The sequence below is a fragment of the Phacochoerus africanus genome, chromosome 2 (genome assembly GCF_016906955.1).
Source record: "Phacochoerus africanus isolate WHEZ1 chromosome 2, ROS_Pafr_v1, whole genome shotgun sequence".
Taxonomy (NCBI): domain Eukaryota; kingdom Metazoa; phylum Chordata; class Mammalia; order Artiodactyla; family Suidae; genus Phacochoerus; species Phacochoerus africanus.
In genome coordinates, this window is record NC_062545.1 from 138,885,281 (window position 1) to 138,909,507 (window position 24,227).

At 41.5% G+C, this 24,227-nt stretch overlaps 1 protein-coding gene across 1 annotated transcript in view; it reads right to left on the minus strand.

Annotated features, from left to right (window-relative positions):
- FMN1 (formin 1) overlaps positions 1 to 20,640 on the minus strand; it is a 312,788-nt gene extending 292,148 nt beyond the window's left edge. Inside the window, exons 1-2 of the mRNA XM_047766795.1 lie at positions 18,741 to 20,640; positions 17,223 to 17,340 (exon numbers count right to left, since the gene is read on the minus strand). Of these exons, the coding sequence (XP_047622751.1) occupies positions 17,223 to 17,340; positions 18,741 to 20,117 (1,495 nt within the window). The 5' untranslated portion in view covers positions 20,118 to 20,640. The remainder of the gene's footprint in view (positions 1 to 17,222; positions 17,341 to 18,740) is intronic.
- Between the last annotated feature and the right edge of the window lie 3,587 nt (positions 20,641 to 24,227).

Genomic DNA, 24,227 nt, shown 5'->3' on the forward strand with positions numbered 1-24,227 from the left:
GTCACTCATGATGGATCATGACAATGTGAGAAAAAAAGAGTATATACATGTATGTGTGGCTGGCTCACCTTGCTGTGCAGTGGAAAATTGACAGAACTGTAAACTAGCTATCATGGAAAAAAAATTAAAATTATAAAAAAAATAAAAAGGCAACAAATCAAAAAATAAAAAATAAAAAGGCTGTGAGTTCCTGATGTGGCAAGGTAGGTTAAGAATGCAGCAGCTCAGGTCACTGGAAAATGTGGGTTAAATCCTTGATGAGGCACAGCAGGTTAAGGATCCAGCATTGCTGCAGCTGTGGTATAAGTCACAGCTGTGGCTTGGCTTCAATTCCTAGCCTGGGACCTTTCATATGCTCTGGGTGCAGCATTAAAACAAATTTTTTTAATTTTAATTTAAAAATAAAAATGAGATGATTGTGAATAAGCTGCTTTACAGTTCAGAAATTTTACACGTTTCCTTTTTAAGACATTTCATTTTTTTTAAACAGAATTTATCCAAAAGCAATAGTTTTATGCTTGAATGTCTATTAGTCACCCTCTCATAATTTCCAGGGAATACACATGTAAAAATGATTATTTTTTTTTTTTTACAGCCACACCTGCAGCATATGAAAGTTCCTGGGCTAGAGGTTGAAACAGAGCTGCAGCTGCAGGCCTACTACAGCCATGGCAACAGAGGATCCAAGCTGCATCTGTGACCTACACAGCAGCTTGCCCCAATGCCAGATCCTTTACCCACTGAGCAAGACCAGGGATCAAACGTGTGTCCTCATGGATGCTATGTTGGATTCTTAATCCACTGGGCCACAACAGGAACTCCTAAAATTGGTTTTTAAAATTTCATGTGATCACCATTAATTTTAGATTTACTTCTGGGTGGAGTTAATTTTTTATTAGCACCTAACTTATGAAACTACACTGAAATGTGTTAATTATGAAACATTAAAATTTAATTGGGGGCATTCCCATGTGGCTTAGCAGAAACAAACCCAACTAGTATCCATGAGGATGTGGGTTCAATCCCTGGCTTTGCTCAGAAGGTTAAGGATCTGGCATTGCTGTGAACTATGGTGTAGGTCATGGACACAGCTAAGATCTGGTGTGGCTGTGGCATAGGCCAGCGACTACAGCTCTGATTCAGCCCCTACCCTGGGAACTTAAGACATGCCACAGGTGTGGCCCTAAAGAGAATAAACAAACAAATAAATAATATTCAATTGAAATATATCTCTTACAGGAATGGATAGGATCAATTTTTTGGTGATCTTAGCAAAGAAGGCTTTCCAGATACCATTATTTGGAATTATCCTTTCTTTGACACCCTGGAGGTTTTTATGTCTAAACAAATTAGAGCAATGGAGTTCTCTTTGTGGCTCAGTGGCTAATGAAACCGACCAGGATCCATGAGGATGCGGGTTCCATCCCTGGCCTCACTCAGTGGGTTAAGGGTCCGGCATTGCCATGAGCTGTGGTGTAGGTAAGGCCTGAATTCCGCATTGCTGTGGCTGTGGTGTAGGCTGGCAGCTGTAACTCCAATTTGACCCTGGGGACTTCGGTATGACACCGGTACAGCTCTTTAAAAAAAAAAAGAAGAAGAAGAAGAAGAAAAGAAGAAGTAAACAAGGTAGAGCAAGATTCCCTTTATAAGTTGGGTAGGAAGTCAATTTAAATTAAAGAGAGTAATTTAAAAGCTAACAACATGGAAGGTAATTTGCTCAAAATTATCTATGTCTCCACCTCACTTATCCCTTGGAAGGTCCTTCTGCATCTCCCAGTTTGATGACTATTAATCTAGCACTATTTCCAAAATACCTGTGCATCTTGTGAAAAAAGCAGATTCATAGATCTTCTCCAGACTATCTGAACTAACAAGCTTCCCCCAACCCCTACTAAAGACCAAGAGACTAAATTGGGACATAAAATAAACACATAAAATGTTAAATGATGTAAAATTTCAATATAAATTCAACAAATAGAAAACCTATCATGACAGTACTAGTTAGCCAAGGTATTCAGAGACGCTCGAGAGAGGATGAAAGTCAAAAGACACAATGCAGGAACTGGGAAGGATGGGTAGAATGTAATAGATAAGGAAGCACAGGTAAATGGTTTGCCAAGTTGTAAAGGTGTGGCATTGATTTTGTCAGCTAGGAAGGAGCAATTTTACGCCCTCAGAAAGTGACTCATCACAGAGAGTCCCTGGTGGGATGGCAGTGGGTTATTGTGTCCGAGTGTTGCAAACATAATGACTTACTTCTGAAGACAGAAATTGGTTGTTGAGAATATTAATTTAGGTAAACTGGTTTCAGACAACTGGTTTTGTGTGAGTTTGTTTCAGGTAAACTGACCTAGAGCTGAATACATATTTTATCCATGAATTGGGTAATCCATAAACATAAAAGAGATTACTGTATCACTACTACATCCCACATTCATTCCAGGCTGGTTAAAGAAATGAGTTCAAATTCAAATTATTTTCTTCTTCTAGTAGCCCTGGCAACTGGCTTAGCAAGAGGTATAAGTCATCACCTAAAAAGAAACCAAGAGTATCTTGGTTTTCTATTAACCCTTTATTCCATTATCGCTGAGTATCACATTTTTTTTTTTAATGTATCTGTTCACAAGGAAATAGAAATCATTTTCTTCTATCATCAGTTCTCTGGATCACTTCAAGGACCACTCTTCCTACTTTCCCACAGTAGCCACTCACCTCCCTTCCAGATCCATAATCATCCTCAATACCTCTAAAGCAGTCTTACAACACTCATATTTAGTTGTTACTCCCCTAAACCTTTCAATGCTCCCCACTCTCTACAGCCCAAGGCCCCGATCCACGTAATTTATTTCTCCTCTGAAAACCTGGCCTTCTCCATGTCTGTAGGCATAACACCCTCGCATATCATCGCCCTTGCCTCTTATCTCTCAATCATAATAAACTACCTGTTATTCTTCCAACAAGCTCTGCTCTGCCTTTCCTCTACCTGCTTGGTCTACCTTGCCTCTACCTGACTTACCCAGCCTACTATCTCCCAGGTCTGCTCAGAAGGCCTGTCCAAGTTCCCCCAAATAGAGTGATCACACTTTTCCTCTGTGTTTCTACAATATGCTATACATTCTTCCCTAAGAGAACTGGAATATTTTATTGCATTTATTTGTGTATATTTTACCTGTCTTTCCCCATGCTACTCTCTGCCATCCTACCTACTGTCCTGCTACCAAAACAATAAAATAAAATAGAAGAACCATGTTGCTTGAGTGAAAGGATCTTGCCTGATTCATCTTTGTATTTCAAGCACCTATCAAACTTACCAGTACATAGTAGATGCTCAGTAAATATTTGCTAAATGAATGCATGAATATATTATTATTTGTAATAATGGAAAAAATAATCAATGAATTAAACACTAATAGCATGCTAGATGTTACTAAATAAGAGTTAGATATGATCTAAGAGCAACAGTGACTTTGATGTCACTGATATTTACCTGCAACTTACAAGATTACAACACAAGATAGAATATGTGTTCTAAATAAAGTCAAGGAAAAGCCCCCTAAAAGTCATCAGAGCTGTGCCATGTAACTCAATACACAATAGCAGCTGCTTTGCAAACTTCACTTCCACTTATCTTGATCAGTGGTGCACTGAAGGATGAATCTTAACACTAGGGAAAGAAACAACATCTGAGAACACCCCAAGGGGCAGGTCTGAAAACCATTTGGTTGTCATTTCCATTTTAACAAATTCATTGCTTCACTGTGGAGTCACTAAATACTTCACTACTTAAAATACAGAAAATGTCTCCATAGTTTCCTTTAGTTTCTCTGATCTTGAATTCACAAAATTCATCATATTTGGCTAAGATTTTTCCGTCTTTAAAATGACTAGAAAATCCACAATTCAAATTCAGCATTTTATCATGAATTAACGCAGAGATGGTTCCACACTAATGAATCTAAAATGTAATTCGTAGATAATCAGATTCAAGAAAATCACATGAATCACATGGTCATTTCAATAAATACACCCTTCACACATTAAACTCAAAAACTATTTTTTGTGATATCAGTACCTCGAGGCCCAGATATATAAAGAACATTCCTCAACTTGATAAAGGTTATTGATGAAAAAACTCTCTGACCAACATAATGTTTAACTGAAAAACACTAGAAGGAGGCCTATAAAGTCAAGAATAACACAAGGATGTCTACTAATCACCACTTTTCCAGCTCTGTTTTGGAAGTCCTAGGCAGTAGAGAAAGTCTAGGAAGAAAAGGTAACAATTTGTGTTTTATTTTCTGATGTTAGAAACCTGATTTTAAATGGGCAAAGAGTTTGAATGGACATTTTTCCAAAGAAGATACACAAGTAGCCAAGAGGCCATGAAGAGACACTCAACATCATCAATCATTAGAGAACTGGAAATCAAAATCCAATGAGAGATATACTACCTCACACTGATTAGGTTGCCCACTGTTTTTTGTTGTTTCTTTAATTTACCTACTGCACCAGGCCGGGGATCAAACCTGCCTCCACAGTGACTAAACCCCTGCAGTTGGATTCTTAACCCACTGCTCCAAGGCAGCAACTCCAGGTTGGCCACTATTATACACAACAAAAAACTGAGAAAATAACAAGTGTTGACAAGGTGGAGAAAGTAGAACTTGTGCACTGTTATTAGGAATGTACAGTAAAACAGTAGCTATGGAAAACAGCATGGCAGTTCCTCAATAAACAGAAAAAAATAAAATTACTAAGTGATCCAGCAATCCCACTTATGAGTACACCCCCAAAGGAATTCAAAGCAAGGTCTGAAGGAAATATTTGTACATCCATACTCATAGCACCATTTTCACAATAGCCCAAAAGTGGAAGCAACCCAAGTGTCTACTGGAGGATGAACGGATAAACAAAATGCAGTATAGACATGCAATGGAATATTATTTAAAAAGGAAGGAAAATCCGATATATGCTACATGGATGATTCTTGAGGACATTATGTTACGTGAGGTAGACCAGTAACAAAAAGACAAATACTTTATGATTTCACTTATATGAGGTATCTAGAATGGTCAAATTCATAAAAGTAGAAAATAGAATACTGGCTGCCAGAGTTTGGAGAGAGAAGAGGATCTAAAGTTGTTTAATGGGTATAATTTCAGTTGTACAAAACAAAAAAGTTCTGGAGATCTGTAACACAACACAATATACTTAACACTGTTGAACTCTACTTAAAAATGGTTAACACCTATTCACCTATTATGTAAATCATTGTGTGCTATATCTACAAATACAAAGTGTAAATAAATGGTTTGAATGAATAAATTGGTAAAAACTGTTAATGGTTAAGATGATAAATATTATGTATATTTTATAACAAAAATACAAATTATCATGATTTGTCTACTAAAAAAAATTCCAAAGCTCTCAACTGAAAAACTAGTAGAACTAACATGAGTGTCCAGTCAGAATTAAGAAACATGAAAATTGCTTTGTTACACCAAAAAAAACAATTTAAAAACATAATGAGAAATGAATTCCATTGATAATCAAATATGCAAAAATTAATTTAAATGTGCACAAGCTATAAGAAGAAAACTGTACAACTTTATTGAAGAACATAAACGAAATCCTGAATAGCTAGAGATAAATTATGTTCCCAGATGGAAAGACTCAGTATTATCAGGCCTCTCATTTTGATCTATGATTTAATATAGTTCCAGTCAAAATTCTAATGTGATCATTTCACAGATCTTAATAAAACTGACTTTCAAGTTCATATACAAAGAGTTTATGTGAACAACTACCCAAAGGAACAAAAAGAATCAAGGTGCTTTCAACTGCCAGATATTTAAATAATTTTAAAACTATCATCAACTCTAGACATAAAACTGGCACAAGGTATCCATAAACATAAAAAAATAAGGAATCTATCAATGGATCAGCTTGTAGAAAGGAATTTATATATCTGAGAGTTGGCACCCCACATCTACAGAGTAAGAACCAAGTATTTATTAAATGATGTTTGGGTAAGGAGTTATCAATCTGGAAAAGACAGAACTAACAGTAGCTTACATTATGTTCCTTCCACTATGTGCCAGGCACTATGCTAAGGTCTTGAAATGCATTATTTTATCAACTATTAAAAACATTTTTTGACAAAAATAAGGAATCTAAGACATAAATAGGAAATATTCTTACCCAGTAACTTGCCTGGTAAAAGGTAATTAACTTGCTTCAGTAACTGCTAAAGCCTAAACTTTGTCTCCATGACTTTAGATTCCAGAACCTAAGCTCCTACAGCACTCTGCCACCCTTAACACATCCTAATGCACGCCACACCCAGAAACAAATTCTAAACTGAATAAAAATCTAAACATGTGCATATTAGTTAAAATATACATATTATTTAAGTTTAAGTTAGAGGAGTTCCTGTCATGGCGCAGCAGAAACGAATCCCAATAAGAACCATGAGGCTGCAGGTTTGATCCCTGGCCTCGCTCAGTGGGTTAAGGATCCGGCGTTGCCATGAGCTGTGGTCGCAGACACAGCTTGAATCTGGTGTTGCTGTGGCTCTGGCCTAGGCTGACAGCAACAGCTCCGCTTGGATCCCTAGCCTGGGAACCTCCAAAGGCCATGTGCGCAGCCCTAAAAAGACAAAAAAAAAAAAAAAGTTTATAGGTTAGGGAAGGCTTAACACTAACAACAACAACTCCAGAAAAAATATGACATAAAACATAAAATTTCCATATAATGAAAGACAACAAAAGGTAAAAACACATGTTATGATAAAGAATGTGATATATACAACAAACGACTGGTTTCCTTAATATATAAAAACCACCTTTCAAATCAGTAAGAATAGAGACTAATGACTCAATTTACAAAAAGGCAAAGAATATAAGCAAGCAAGTCACATGAGAAGATAAAATGAAAAGATGTCCAACTATGCTAGTATCAGAGAAATACAGATTTAAAATAGTGTGCAATTTTTAACCTTAGCTTGGCAGAAAATGAATAAGTATTTGTAAAGTGTGAGTAACGGACATTCTTGTTTTAATGGGTTCAGTATTTTGAGAAGGCAACTGTACAGTATCCACCAGTGGTTAAAATGGGTGTGAAATCTAACACACAATTCTGCTTCTGTCTTATCAAAATACTCACGGGTATGCACAAAATAGCAATACAACAATTTCATGAAAGCACTGTTTGCAACAGTAAAAGATTCTAAGTGAATAAAAGGTTCATCAGTAAGAAAGTATTTCAATAAGGTACAAATACTATTTTATTGAGAGAGAGGGAGAGATTCTAACAAAAAGGTCAGAAAATAGAATTTTTAAAAACGTACACACAATTGCATCAAAATTTTAGAATACTTAGGGATAGATTTAAATTTAAGGGCAACTAAAACCTTCACAAAGAAAACTGATCAGAGAAATTAGAAAAGGCTACATGCAAATAAGTATTTATGAAAAGATTCACATACTATGTTCATGGAATTAAAAACTCAGTTATTATAAAGATTAAGGTCAAAAGCAGCTGAAACTACTCTAGTGTTAGATGTCAGAATTGTGGCTACTTTGGAGGAAAAAGGAAACTGATGATAGGAAGGAGATGAGACAGGAGCTTCCTGGGTACAGACAATGAACTATTTCTTGATTTGCATGTTGTTTTCAAGAGTATGTTATAATCCATAGAGCTACATATGTGTGATGAAATAAAAATTCTCATTCTAAGGCAAGTCAAAGAAATCTGACACACAAAAATTTTTCTGTTTTGGCCTCCTCTCTCTTCTCTACTGTACACTGTGTGTCTACATTATGCATTGACCAAACCTCCCCATCTACAGAAACACCTGCTCAACCATAAAAAGCAACATTCTCCCAGCATCAGCAAGATAACTCCTTAGGAGATATCCTTTCTTCATAATCTTCTGTGGGCCACAATGACCCACTACCCACTATTTCCTTTGTATATGTAGATCTGGATTGCGTAAACTGTCAATAATACATCATTTAATATATACCCCTATGTCTCAAAAACTTATGTAACTGTGCTTTGACCTCTATGGGGAAGAACAGTTCTCACAGCTTTCTGAGAGGCTATCCCCAGATTATAACCCTCAAAACCCTCACTGTGGCTCAAACGAAATTTTCCATTGCTTTCTTTTTTTTTTCTTTTTTTTTTGTCTTTTGTCTTTTTTGTTGTTGTTGTTGTTGTTGCTATTTCTTGGGCCGCTCCCGCGGCATATGGAGGTTCCCAGGCTAGGGGCTGAATCGGAGCTGTAGCCACCAGCCTATGCCAGAGCCACAGCAACGCGGGATCCGAGCCACGTCTGCAACCTACACCACAGCTCACAGCAACGCCGGATCGTTCACCCACTGAGCAAGGGCAGGGACCGAACCCGCAACCTCATGGTTCCTAGTCGGATTCGTTAACCACTGCGCCACGACGGGAACTCCTAGATTTTTTTTTAATTACATTTTATATATATATATGTCTTTTTAGGGCTGAACCTGAGGCATATGGAGGTTCCCAGGCTAGGGGTCAAATCAGAGCTGTAGCTGCTGGCCTACACCACAGACACAGCAATGTGGAATCTGAGCTGCATCTTCGACTTACACCACAGCTCACAGCAACGTCAGATCCTTAACCCACTGAGCCAGGCTGGGGATCAAAAACCTACATCTTCATGGATGCTCGTCACATTCGTTTCCACTGAGCCATGATGATCAGGAACTCCCCGATTAATTTTTTATGAACACTGTAATACAAGCTATTTTCCATGTGTATGTTACACTTCAACAAAAACTTTGTTTTTTTGCTTTTTCTTCGGGTTTATTTGAATGTTTTTAAAACTGAGCAAGTATTGGCTTTACAATTAGAAACAAAAAGGAGTTATCAAGGGAGTTCCCATCGTGGCACAGCAGAAACGAATCCAACTAGTATCCGTGACGATACAAATTCCCTGGCCTCACTCAGTGGGTCAGGATCCAGCATTGCCATGAGCTGTGGTGTAGGTCACAGATGTAGCTGGGGTCTGGCGTTGCTGTGCCTGTGGCATAGGCCAGCAGCTGTAGCTCCAACCCTTAGCCTGGGAACTTCCATATGCCACAACTTCAGCCCTAAAAAGAAAAAAGAAAAAAAAAAAAAGGAGAAGCTTTCAAAAATGTGGTGCTAAATTCTAGACTCATTATGTCAGCCTAGGCATGTTTTGTTTTGTTTCAGGTTGAAGCATTTCTCTTTTCCCACTGCTCTTCTGGCCCATATATACCTGATTGTCTGTATCAATAAAAACCTTTTTAAAAAGTCATGAAAACAGAGGAGTTCCTGTCATGGGTCAGTGGAAACGAATCCAACTAGGAACCATGAGGTTATGGCTTCAATCCCTGGCATCACTCAGTGGGTTAAGGATCCGGCATTGCCTTCAGCTATGGTATAGGCTTGCAGACGCAGCTCAGATCCCATGTTGCTGTGGCTCTGGCGTGGGCCAGCAGCTGCAGCTTTGATTGTACCCCTAGCCTGGGAACTTCCATGTGCCACATGTGCAACAAATAAATAAATAAATAAATGAACTTATTTAAAAAACAAAAATAAACTTACAGATTTCAAAACCAACCTTATGTTTACCATAGGTGAAACCACCAGTGGGGGCACAAGAAGAACTGGGAGGGTAGGAATAACACATACACACTACTATAAAAAACATGATTAACGAGAACCTACTGTATAGCCCAGGAAGATTTACCCAATAATTTACAATAACCTATATGGGGGGAAAAAGAGAATGGATATATTTATAGGCAGGACTGATCCACTTTGCTGTACCCCTGAAACTAATACAACACTATAAATCATCTACACTCCAATAAAATTAAATTTTTTTTAAAAAAAAGGGTTTAGTTACTGAAACTTTGCAGTAAGTTACTTCTCAGAAATACAGTCATTTGTTCTTCCTACCAAAGAGGAAAGCATTTACAATGTCCCAGTTGCTTTTTCTGGAGGAGTGTGTGCCCTCTTTGCTGAGCTAGTGGACGGCCCTGAGCACACTAAAGCCAACCAAGAGGAAGGAACCGGACGGGCTGCAAGTGGAAAGGCGAGGGGGGTGCGGTGAGGGGAGGGTGTCCACACTGGGACATGGAGTGGCTGCTTAGTGGAGGATCCAGAGAACAGCAACAAGGCAACTGGCCATTGATGAAGATTTGAGGGAGAGAAGAAAAATGGGGCCACCTCGATAGAAATTTTGAGGAAAAAAGTACTGAAAGGAGGTATTTGTGAAAATGTGGCATAGGATCTGGCATATCAAACTTCAACCTCATCTCCCCAAGAGAAGGCTCAAAGCGGATTTGAGCACTTGTTTTATTTTCTCTAAAACACAACAAAACTACTGAAATACACAGCCATGAAACTAAGAATATGCGCGCAGGCACCTTTCCTAAAATCAAATGCACCTGCACCCGGCACTGCATCACACAAACCAGGGCCAGTGATGAGCGCCACCTGAACTTCGCAAGAACCCACAAACCAGGAGCATTTTTATTTGCTTTACGTTGCTTAAGCGAGCCTCAATAGAATTAAAGATGCCATTAAAATTCCTCTTGTTTATTTTTATGAGTCAAAAGGCAGCATGAAACGATCCTGTCAATTTCTGTGGATGTGTCTGGTGAGCCAGTATGGTATCCACATGCTCACCTTCATTATTCAGATGGACTCGCTCCAGCCCCATAATTTTGTTTAATAACCAGCCTAATTCTTTTTTTAAATTTCTTATTAAAGTATGGCTGATTTACAATGTCATGCCAATTTCTACTGTACAGCAAAGTGACCCAGCCATATATATGTACATATTCTCTTTTTTTATCTTCCATCATGGTCTATCCCAAGAGACTGGATATAGCATAATTCTTAAATGATCCTGTTCCTATGTGTTTTCCTTGATGGATCTTTGTCAGTACATCAGCAGGAAAAAAAAAAAATCACTCTCCACCCCTCCCCAACTTGCCATGCTTCTCTTCCAGCTGTCATTTCAGCTCTTACTAATTATGTGAATCTTTCAGTAAAGTGTAATCTCTCTGGCACTAGTTTGTTAAATAAATAGGATGAATTAAATGATTTCTAAGATGCTTGAAGCTCCAATGTGTTTTGTTTTTTTGTCTTTTTGTTTTTTTTTGTCTTTTTGCCATTTCTTGGGCCGCTCCCGCAGCATATGGAGGTTCCCAGGCTAGGGGTCGAATCGGAGCTGTAGCTGCCAGCCTACGCCAGAGCCACAGCAACTCGGGATCCAAGCCACATCTGCAACCTACACCACAGCTCACGGCAACGCCAGATCCCCAACCCACTGAGCAAGGGCAGGGACCGAACCCGCAACCTCATGGTTCCTAGGCGGATTCGTTAACCACCGCGCCACGACGGGAACTCCCCTCCAATGTGTTTTTTTTTAATGGCCACACCCACACATATGGAAGTTCCTAGGCCAGGGACTTGAGTCCAAGCTGCAACTGTGACCTATGCCACACTATAGCAACCCCAGATACCTCAACCTACTGTACCAGGTCAGGGATCAAACCCGTGCCTATACAGCAACCCAAGCCACTGAAGTCTGATTCTTAACCCACTGTGCCACAGTGGGAACTCCCAGCTTTAAATTTTTAGTATTTTTGAATTTCAGATTCTTTAACTCTTGTTTCTATTCCCCTAGGCCAAAGCCCTTTCCTAATATTTCCTGGAACACAACATATGACTCTTGAGTCACTGGTCCACATATTGGGACTTCCTCTGCTTAACATCAAGCATTATTTCCCATTTGTGTTGGGAAAATCAATCTCCCCCTCCCCCTAGAGTTCCCAGATACACAGTTAAGTAGAAACCTACACATTCGTGTCATCCCTGGTTTTCCAGGATACCCCCTTTCTACAGCTACAATATGCAAGGTTTTCCTGGTCTTTAATCTGAATACCTTCCAATTTCTGGGCCATCACCAGGACTCCATGCAAGTGTTGCTAACATGCCACAAAGTCCTATGAAATACACAATGAACAAACCTAATGCCTAGACCATGAAAGAAGACACTTAGGATAATCTGTCTAGACATATGATATTAAAGGAAAACCCATTCATGGCTAAGGCAGCCTGTTAGCTATGAATGAAGATGTTTTTAATCATTTAAAAGGGCTGTAGGCCAAGAAAATATTCTAAGATATTTATAGCTCTCCCTGGCTGGCAAGGCAAGGATGTCTGACTCATCAGGAAGGGTGGCAAACAGCTCTACCACTTTATAACCAAGGGAACCCAAATTAGAAACAAACCAGAAAGTAGGCATCTCTTTATGAAATTGAGGGATGGGTTATCTAAAATACTCTAAATAGGCGTGATCCTGGGCTACTGCAAGATTCTGAGTGGTGTGAGTAAGCCCCAAGAGATGCCACATGCATGGACAGCTTGCCTACTCACAAGAACCATGACACCTGGTGCTAGGTTCTCTTTACTACAAAAGCCATAGTGTGCTTGCCCTCAGCAAGATCATCCATATGCTAGCTCACAGCCCCAGGTCACCTCAGATGTTTCAGGCCATCCATCATAACACAAAATAGGCAACAGGAAAGGAAGCCCAGATCCAAGCTGAACATTTGCAGCAAAGATTCTTCATCTAAACCTGGGGAGGCAGCAGGAGATGCTGGGGGGTTGATGGGAGGAGGATCTAAAATGCTGTATATGCAAAATTAACATCAGTGTCTTCTTTCATAGCTTTGTATCATCATTAGGTTTTAAAAGGAGTCTCAGAATGTTAAGCATCACTCACTAGAAAAAAACTGGGACAGGACCCCTGAGATTGGCTGGTCCAATCTTCTATGAGCCGACTGGAGCAGAAAACACAATGCTCTCCCAGGATGAAAAATAAGTGTTTCCTTCATGTCCTTGTAGCAGAGCCCTGTGTGGTCGGGTGTAACAAGGTATGTGTGCGGCAATTCTTCAACCAGCCGATGGGCTTTAGAATGTTCTTTCACTTGGAGTCAGCTGGCAGCGTATCTGTGCTGGGCATCTTCCATTTGCTTCCCAGATCCACTCACCACCCCCCACCTCTCTGTCCCCTGTTGTCTGGCCAAAAGTGACTCCCCATCCTCCTACTTCTCTTTGGGTTTGACCAAGGGGATGATGGCAGGAGACCAGAGAGCAGGAGAAGTAAGTCAGGGCGTTATTTCCCCAGCTCCCTCCCCCTTCAGGTCGCCATGGACTAGATACGCCTTCCACTGAAGGCCACACTCCTATCCAGAGGCCCTCACCACACCACTCAGCTTCCCTCTGAAGTTCTGGGTTTCCCAGGAGCTTCTCCCGGCCCTGCCCCTTCAGGTCTAGGGCTGTAAGCACATGTCACCAGGCCTAGCCCCAGATTGCTGCCTCATCTCCTGCTGCTTTTCCCACCTTTAAATAGTCTCTAACCAATTCTCAACCAAATCATCCTCACCCAGGTCCTGATAGGCCCCTGGCTGCTATAGCAATAGTATATATAATTATCCAAAGAGAAAAGAAATTCAGGCAAGTGCATTTATCCTTCATAAAGCAAAAGGACAAAAGTGACTTAAACACATTTTAGAAATTTTTTCATTCAAGTTGGAGATATAAGTTTAACTCCATATTAACTATGATTCAATTATTCTATGATACCTAAATCCTTATAATGTTCAGTCTTTTTTTTTTTTTAAAGACTCTGAACACATTACTAACCCTTATGTAACCTTATCATGTACAGGGCAGCATACGAGAGGACAAACAGAAGAGATTGCTGGCTCTCTAGCTCTCATTAGACAAACTGCTTTTGCCACATCACATTTAAAGCTAGATACTTTTCTTTTAGGTTCCCCTTGTAATGTTTCACAACACACCTTCTCACTCGGCTGTGATTGGGACTGAACCCCAGGCTTCACAAGGTCATCAAGTTTACTCCATCCAGATATTTCTAGTCTGCTGCACAGGAAAGTGTCATGGACTCAACGTGAATTGATTCACCATTTAAGGAGGTGGGGGCTCTCTAAAAAAATCCCCCCCCCCAAAGCTAGACTATCCCAGCTTATTTCAACAGCAAACTCCAGTAAGCAGAGGAGACACAATTCTGAGAACATGGGGTCTGTCACTCACATTGTCCCCAGCCCACTTCCAAGGAATGTGGTTGGGGGAGGGTGCTCTTTTCATTCAAAATTGCTGTGAGGCATCTCCCACACAGAGCAGAATGGCATTGATAATAATGTCTGAAAGGACATCACAGGACACGGGAGAAAGTGAATCTTTTTCATTTGAGTAGAACAACCCAAGCACAGCAGTGTGTTAACACTAGGGTCCCTCCCAACATGGCAGAGGTCAACACCAGCACCTGTGCGAGTCCCTTGAGTGACAGCTCTAGCAAGCGCTTGTGCTTCTGTGGAGCGGCACATTACCCAGGCTCCAAGAGCTCACAGATTAGCAGTGGAGGTGGCCTTAACTGTGGACACAGTGTCATCACAATGGCACTGGAGCCTCTAGTGGGAGCCAAAGGCTTTAGATGCCATGGGAGTTGATTAGTTGCAGTGTCAGCAACTACAGAGGATGCTGTTGGCTTTGGCAGCAGCAGGAGAGCATCCTTAAGAGGGAGCATCAGCAACAGCAGTCAGCTACCCTCAGAAGGCTAAGAGGACTCCGGAAGCCATCATTTAAAGGGACAGCTTCCCTTATAACAGCTCACTGTTTTTACCCTTGACCAAAAGTGAGTTTACAGTATTAGGTACTCTCCTAAGCCCTCAGAGAAAGATCATCGAATGATAAACTCTGAATAGAGAGAAACATAAGCAGTGGCATGTCCAAAGCAGTTGAGGGCAGCACAAGGACAGCGAGGGACACATGATGAAAAACACCACCTCTTTCTCAGATCTGCCAAGAACTGGGCTTCAATGTCAACAGTGGAGAACTCCAATAGTGCACTTGAAATATGGATGCTAGAGTCTTATCTCCCATTTCACTAATTTAACGAACTATACAGGAAAAATAAAGAACACTGAAGATATTCAAAGCATAACACTTTAAAACACCTTGAAATATTTTAGATCTAATTTTTCTGTCTCTGTGCTCCCTATAAAGTGGCAATTTTCATCTATTTCCCTAAGGGCGGGGAAACAAATGGAAATACCCACAAAATGTGGTAAAAGTTATAAATGCTTATAAGACTCCAGATTTCTCCACAACAAAGGTTGAACAAATCACAAGGAAAATGTTAACCTCCTCAAGATTAGCCATGAATAAGACAACCATATGTTGGTACTTAGTAATGGGAAAAAAATAAGTTGTCTGCAGGCCTAGGATATCTTTTTTGATATCCCGCCCAACACACACACAAAGTGCATCAGCAGAGTAAACAGCACTACAAGGCTCTCGAGAGAAGGGGCACCAGACCTAGGAGTATGCTGAGTAAGCCCTAGTACTTGTCACCCGTGGGAAGTGGATGGGGACCTAGTGCCTTCTGCAGGCAAAAGCCAGCATTCGAACCCACCCAAGAGAATGATTATTCATCATCATTATTCATCGATTCCTCCTCTTTTTCCCCCCATCTCATTCAAGACCTGGGATACCTCTGAGAACACACATTTTATGACAAAAAGAGAGGCTGGCAAAGCCACTGGCTTCCACTGTAATTACACTGAAAGGTAATGAGAGTATTCCTCTGAGCTTCTGGGAAATGGAAAAGGACAGAAGCAAAGACTAAGGAATACTGCATAGGGTATGAATGCTCCCAAACATGAACGGCAGTAGACTGAAAGCCATTTATGACATTTCCTTCTCTATTCAGCAAATGCTCATCCTTACAAGGAAGACTGCCCCACCAAGATAAACTAGGAATCAGAACTCCTGGATTCCAGGTTTTGAATGAAAAGCAGACTTCAGGACTTTGACTTTGCATTGTTCCCACAGGGCCAGATTATGGGAAAAACACCTCAGAAGGTGGTTCAATACTGCAATCACGGGCAGTCAAATTCCAGAAAAATCAAATGTAGGCAATAAGATTGAAAGGGCTGTCTACATTTTCACCAAGGCTATGATGGTTTTCATTCTGTCAGTCAAGCACATCAGGAAAAAATATCATGAAGTGGAGGGTATCTTGGGGGTAGTCAGGAGCTAGCAATTGTGCAAATGGAGGCCAAAGCAGTCAAGCTGGAGAAGTGAGATTGATCAGTGTTCTCAATCACTGATTTTAATTTTATCATCTTAAAAAAAAAAAAAAACTATGTATTGCTAAACAAACTTTGAACCACTTTTGTCATCAATCAATAGGAACTGAAAGAAGTATTTTCATATAACCATACCAACTGATAATTTACACACATGCCTAAGACAACCTGCAAAATATAAGCCTATAATAAGTAATCTTTAGCTTTCAGGAAGAAGACAAAGGGGTTTCATTAGAGACACACGCAGACACACATATACACAATTAAGATACATCAGCTTCTCATTCTCTGTTTATCTGGCTATGCCGGAGGCATACAAAAGTTTTCGGGCCAGGGATTGAACCCACGCCACATCAGTGACAGCACTGGATGCTTAACCCACTGTGCCACCAGGGAACTCCACCTTTTTCTTTTTGTTAAATTTCATGTGAACCCCTCACTTAAAAGAGTAAAAATATCTAGATTCACTTTCTATTTAAATATATTCAAGCAAAGCTCCTGAGAAGGTTTCCAGAGAGTCAGATTGCTTTAAAATTGGCCATGCATTAAATAAAGCTTTCTTTGTCTCAGAAAAGTGAAAGAGTAACTGATACGGGATCTGTACATTCACTCTGCACAAGGTTCCTGCAGCTCAAAAGCACGACTCACAGACAAAGAACAAATCAGATTACAGCTCTGGAGATTCCATCTCTGCCTCTTCCAGCAAGTCTGCTGGCTCACACAACATGATATGAGGGCCAATCACCTGCGTCCTGGGCAGTCTGTAATCTACCTTCTCCATTAGTCTCCCACAGGTTCTCCTACTTTACACACGCACCCTCTTCCCTCATTCATTGCACTGCACTCCCCTTTCATCTCTATGAGACTCATTAATGATAAGTGTGCCAGGGTTTACTTTAACAGCAAAACCAAAAAGAAAAGGCTTCAGCATTACATTCGATCAAAAAACAAAAACCTCAACTTCAGAGTCCAGAACTGAAAGCCACTGTGGCAGAAGATTAGCCCTGGGCACCTGGCTTCTTTGGATGTTACCTGCTTCAGTGTACTTCAATCCCACTTTTTCTTCTGCGTCTTTTGTCTTCGGGGGCGGCCAGACGGCTTGGAGTCTGCCGGGAGTCCTATCATCTTGCTCGGTGGGGCTGTGGTCAGGCTGTTGGAAAAAAAAGGGGGCAAAGAAAAGATTAAGTTGAATGAAAGGTGGCCAGAGTCAATTAATCCCTGAGAACAAACATGCTCACTCTAACGCTTAAATTAATCCTAATAGCCAGTTGCATGCTGCTCTCATTCAATGTAACTGAAACATCTCACCACAATAGGATCTTTTTCCAGAAATGTAAAGTGATCAGTTGGGGGTGGGGGAGGTTGGGAAACACCTCAAAGGCCAAGTATCACACAACTCTCAATAAATAATTTTTATCATGTAACTATTTTCTTTAATCCTAAATACACTTTGAGCTCAAGATACAGATCCACATGTTACTACAACCGGGTACATTTATAGGAATATTTACAAATGCATCCCAATGAAGTTCAAAGTTATTTAGAATATAAAGACTGGTTTCATATTTTCCATGAATATAAACTGCAGGCCAAGATATACTTCTCTAGGAAGTCCACAGTGATGAATTCTTTTTTTTTTTTTCTTTCCTACAGAAAAATGAAAGAAATGGATTTCACATTCAAGCTATCTTTACAGGAATTGATTTTTACAACTTTTAACGTCAATTCAAGATAATTTTTCCAAAGACCTTTAAATGTAATGTTTTAAAACATATCAAATACATGAGGGAATGATAATTATATGCCAAGTTGATACTGAGCAAGACATTCTAGTCATTGTCCTTATAAACTTTTAAGATCCACCAGATAAATGCTTGGGAGTCCTTACAAATTACCCAAACAATTTTTTTAATAATAGTAACAGTTTTCATTAAGTAGATGGTTACTATGTGCTAACTTCATTTAATCTTCACAACAACCAAATAAGCTAAAGGTTATTTTCTTCATTTTTTGCTGACGAGGAGATTGAGGCTGAGAGATAGTCAAGGTCACCCAGCCAGGAAATGGGAGAGTTAGAATTAAAACCCAGGTCTCATTCTCAATTCAGTGCTCAGTCAGGATGCCTTGTAACCAATAGAGAACATTTCAATCACATCACGAACATATTTCGCCAAGTGGCAGACTTTCAAAGGAAAAATACAAGTTTTCACAGAGGTGTAATTAAGTGGTGAGGAAATTTGGGCTATATTTCCATATTGCATTGATTCTTCATACTGCCTGGTTTTCAAAAGCACATTTACTACTAATGTTTAAATTCAGAGCGACAGTTTTCCTTCTCTACCTGCACATCTTATATATACTCCCCCTGACAACAACCCAGAAAAATGTATAAAAAGGCTTCTGGCCAACTCCATACTCCTGACAAAGACAACTCAGTTATATTCATCTCACCTAGAAGAGGGTCCCTAATAGTGAGATTCACTTTGACAGGAAACCTAAAAAGACATACAGCAGCCTCACACACAACACACGAAACTCAACACTACATACGCTTTTGGAATCCGAAGAGCCATCCCCTGGCCTTGATCTCGACCGCTCAAACACAGCTCTTAGAGACTCCTTCTCATGTCTCATCTTGCGCTTGAGAGCTTCCAGCTCAGAGGTGTCAGCTGTGGTCCCCTTTCTGGGGGGACGGATGAATAAGGCTTTAAAGGCCTCCAAGGCAGTCTCTGGCGGCTTTGGCTTGACCTCTCCCCCCTGGGTTTGGGCTTCTCCAGGGCTGCTCTCGCTCTCCCCAGGAGCATGGCAGCCCATCTCTGCTCCCCTGGGCTGCTCAGGGTCTTCCACCTTTGGTTCGGCTCTGGGGACATCAATGTTGAGCAGCTGAGAAAGCTGCTCCAGGAGAGTGGGAGGGGCCTTGGGATAGTTAGTTTTCTCTCCAGTCTTCACTGTCTGAGGCCCTGCCTGTGCTAAGGACCTCTGGACAGGCTGGGTCAATTTGAGCAAAGCCAGGTCCCCATCCTTTGGTTTAATTTCAGTGATGGTCTCCCCACCCTCTGCTGGAGCTCCCTTCTTCAACACGCGAAGCCCACTAAAAAATGCTGGCAGCTGGAAGGACTTCTCTCCAGAGTCTTCTTTTTTAGAAGAGGCATTCTCAGTAACACCAACACTCAAGTTCTGGTCTGTCACCACCGGTAGAACTTTGGAACCTTCTCCAGCTAGTCTTTGGCCAGGGCTGTGCTCTGTCTGAAGGGCCCCATCATCAGCTTCTGATTTGCAGCTTATCTCCAGGGCAGTCCTTTGAGGGACTTCTCCACAGAGGTCTCCATCACTAGTGGTACCAGTTTCTCCAGCGGCAACATCTCGCCTACCATCTCCTGTCTTTTCCTGGGGCTCCTCAAATGGCTCAGATAAAACAACATCAGGGGGTTCTGGGCCATTGGTGTTGCTTCCCTCTTCCGGCTCCTGGCCTCCATCATCTGAGTCAGAATCACTGGTGGTGTTCACCAGGGTCCCACGAACCAAAACGACATTGTCTCCACTCACACTCACAGAATCGAGTGGAACTTGACCAGGGAGAGGAATCCCTGCCTCTGCTCCTCTCTGACTTCCCTCCAACTCCTTCTCTACCCCTGCAGCCTTCCCATCATGTTCAAAGTCAGGTGGAACCCGAGCCTCTGTCTCTGGTGGATCCTGGCCACTGCTGGGCTCCACCAGCAGAGGCGTGGAATCTGCCACTACACTGCGGAAGGCTTTCAACACCGCATCATCCTCTTCAGGCTTCACTGACTCCAATTTACTCGTAAACCCAAACAGGGATTTCATAGAGAACTTGCTCAGGATCGACTGGGCCATGTCAAGTTCAGCTTCGGGCTGTCCTGGTTCCGAGGCATCACGGCCATTGAGGGCGTCACCAAGGTCTTCCATGTCCCAGCAGTGCCCCAAGTGGAAGTTCTGACTTCTGTTACCTTCCCCCGCTCTCTCAGTTTCTCCGCTCCATCGGCTCTTAACTTCCAGAACGGCGAGCAACAGAATCTGCCACTCGGACTCAGCCACAGAGCAAGCACACTTGGCCTGGCTCTGGTCCTTCCCGCGCCCTCCTTCCGGTTTGCGCGGTGATGGTGCGCCTGGGGCAACTGGAAAAAGTCCGCAGAGCTTTACGCCCAGGAGCAGCCGAGGCTGCGCACCTTACTACACACAGACTGGTGAGGCTGCCCCTCTGGGACTTCCGTATTTATTCCCAGGGACAAAAGGCTTTTTGTCATTGGGAGAGTCAGCCTGCCCCCACTCATCCTAGCCCAGGGCTTCGCCACGAGCTCCGCCCCAGTGCCTGCGATCTCCTGGTCGCTTTCAACTTCCTCATTGGTGAGCAGGAGGCTCCAGAAAGTGCTGAGCAGGCAAGCTGAGCCTGACAGCCCTAAACCAACCCCTACCCTCGGAGCAATCCAAGAAATTCAAAAGTGAATCTGCAGAAAATGGCTGAAATACTTCTTATTGGCCCTCTTTTGCCATCTAAACCCTGGTCAGAAGCCCCGTGCCATCCTGGCCAAAAAAACCTAGCAGTTCACACAGACCAACAGCCACTTATAAAGCCCAAAGCAAAGAAATAAGAGGAAAGAAAGCAAGAGATCACGTCAAAATGCCCAGGCTCTCAAAAGCAGTTAATTTACTGCCCTTGAAGCTTTCTTTTCTTTTTCAAAGTGCTTTCTTCCGCTTCCCTGCAGGTTTCATCTGGAATGCAGATTTTAGCTGCTGGAGCCAGAGAAGGAAAACCTACACGACTGGTTTCAGATTACTGCTGGTTTAGCGCTGCCCTGGTGTCTCAGTGTTCTGCAAACAGGTACTTAGGCAAGCACGCCCACCACACCCAGTGTCCACCAGCCTTAGGGTGGCAGAGTAAACAGCCCCAGCCCGGCAGGAATGATTACCCGACACACTCTCTATGCCAACCTTGGGCTTCTGCTCAGCAGCTCTGACTTCCTGGGCTTCCTTAGAAATCCTGCTGGCCAAAGGGCACCCCTCTCCACTTCAGCGATCCAAAACAACAGATTGAAACCTGTCGTCATACAGGGTAACATACAACCTGCCTTGTTAGGCAGAGCGATTCATCAGAGGTCCCCAAGGTCCCTTCCCCAAAAGGGCCAAACATCCAAAAGGTCTCTATCAGTCCAGTCTCTGTCACAGGTCCGATTTACAGGACAGACAAAACCACCACCAGATGTGACCAGTTCAATGTAGCTTCCAACACTGATTATATTCTGGGGACCTGGCAATGAAAGACAGAAAAACTGCAGCTCTGTCTCCTAGCTGCACTGCTGCCTCTTGGGACAGCTTCTGACAGACAGTACCTGAAAGTTTCATTGTTTTTCAAATCCCATCCAGTCAGCAGGCTTTTAGTAAGCACCTGGGCCCATTTAGTAAGCACAGGGCACTGTGCTGGATCAGAAAAGTCAAACTGGCTTAACAGTAATCATGGCTTAATAGTAATCTCTGGCTCTCTGAGCAAAGCTGCAAGAAGACTGAGCCCAAGTGTTAAATGCAAACAGAAATTTATTCCTCAAAGCAGAAACTCTCGCCACAAGCAAAACAGCTGCCTTGCTTTATCTGCAGTAGGGAATGGTTCTGGCTTCCACATTGATGATGAATTGTATGCCCCCACTAAGTATTAATCTTGAAAAATTCTGATCATGGGAATAAATTTCTTGTGAGGTATCAAAAACCCTCACACAAAAAAGGGTACATATTATATTGCATCGTCCCCTGTGGGAAAGTCAAGACAGTACTTATGAGGAACCTAATCCCTGATTTGACCTTATGTCTATTTTTTAAATTTACTTTTATTATATCTAAATGGATACATTCCTCTTTGCTCCTGATCAGTGTTATTTTGGATTAACTGGGGCACAGTTAATCAAAAGGTTGCCCCAATGCAGGAAAACTCATTGATGCCATTTAAGTCTCAGAAGAAGCGTCGTGTCTAGAGGAAACACCCAATGATAAAAATCATACTTCTGCTTCTTCAAGACAGAAGAAAGAGGCTTCATCACATCAGATAATAAGATGACCAGTCTTCTGAAGAACTACGTGGACCAGTCAATATACAGGTGAAGGGAGGAGTCGTGGCACATTATTTGGTATTTGGTGGTCTCTAACTGAGAAGTCTCCATTTTTTCAGACATGGTTATTGAGCTCCAGAATAAATTTCTGAGGACTTTCAGCAGACTTGGTCAAAATGGGACATAAACTGGAAGGGGTCGATGGCTCTTCTACACTACAGCATGGGGTGGTATTACAAAGTTTCAGCACCCTCTCAATACCCATGGACACCAATACAATGTTGTGGCAAGTGTAGGAAGTATTCGGTCCCAGGACGTTATTTGATCCCAGCCCCTTGGCTCAAGATATAAGGTATTATTGGGTTAGCAGATGCAAACTATTACATTTAGAATGGATAAGCAATGAGGTCCTACTGTACAGGACAGGGAACTATATCCAATCTCTTGGGCTAGACCATGATGGAAGATAGTATGAGAAAAAGAATATACATATGTATGACTGGGTCACTATTCTGTACAGCAGAAATTGGCACAACACTGTAAATTGACTATACTTTAATAAAAATAAAATTAATAAAAACTAAGCAGCCATTCCCAAGAGAACACAACTGACCAAAGTTGCACAGCTAGTTAAGTGAGAATTACTAATAATAGCTAACATTTAGTAGGTGTTTACAAGCACTGTGCTAGATGTTCCACGCATATTAACTGACTGATACACATAGCTAGGAGGTTGGTATCATTTTCTTTTTCCTGTTTGGAAGCTGAGGCACAGAAAGATGATGTGGCTTGCCCAGGTCCAAAGAGTCAACAAGTGGCGGAAGTGGAGCTTGAATCCAGGCAGTCAGGCTCCAGAATTCACAGTTAGTCCCCCGAAATTCTGAGCTCTACCTTCTGCCATTAATAGGATGCCACCTACTCCTGCATATTGAAGAGTGAGGGATGTCAGCCCAGTTTGTTGGTGGTATCTCACTAGGACATGTTTTAGACACTTTTTCCCTCTGAGATCATACAGAAGACTGACTTCACAAAAAAAAAAGAGAGAGAGAGAGAGAGACAGAGAATGATGATTCTTTTCCCTTGTAATTTAGGGGGAAAATCCAGAGAGGCTGCTTAGAAAAAAATCAAGCAAAAATTCCTAACTGGCTTATCTACTGGATACAGACAAGACACAGAATCCTTGAGACCCAAACTTATCAAGAGGCTTTCCAGCTTCCCCAGACAATTCTCCTTCATTTAGGAAGCATAACCATCACAAAGATGCATTTATCCAATAATCATTGTTAACCACTAACTCTGTACGAGGCTCCAGGGATATAAAGATGAAGAAACTCCAGCCCTCCACCTTCATGAAACATGTAGCTTAATACGGGAAATCATCCAAGAAAGACGTGACTCTTTGTTCACAGACTGTAACTGAGTATTTTATACCCCAGACTTCATCTAAACAGCAGTAGGTAGACCTAAGACAGTTTGGAATGAAAGCAAGCAGTGACCATATAAGTATGAAGCTGAGTAAGAAAGAACAGCATGGTAATTTAAAGAGATCTTTGAATACTGACTCTTTCAGGCCACTGATTCTCACGACCAGAACTGTTACTACCTCTGTTGAGGGAATAGAAAAATGTTCAGACCATAGTGTTCAAATAAGCAGCCTACAAATAGGATCTTAGCTGGGTGGTCATGAAAATGAATTTGTTAAATGCTTTAACATTCTCAGAGGGAAAAGCAGTCACTTCTCTTGGACCTTATTTCTGTCTTGTTCTGTGATACATACTTATTAAGTGCCTACTAAACAAAACCAGTGATAAGGCTTTCTCCTTTATAACCTCACCTGATTGTCTTTTGTTCTAACCTCAAGACACATCAGCTCTCTAATAGCTACACCTGTGCAAAAGGCCAGATTTAAATGATCTACCTTAGACAACTAGTTGAAAACAAGCATGATGAGTAGTAGGTAGGATTTGACCCATGTTGTTAA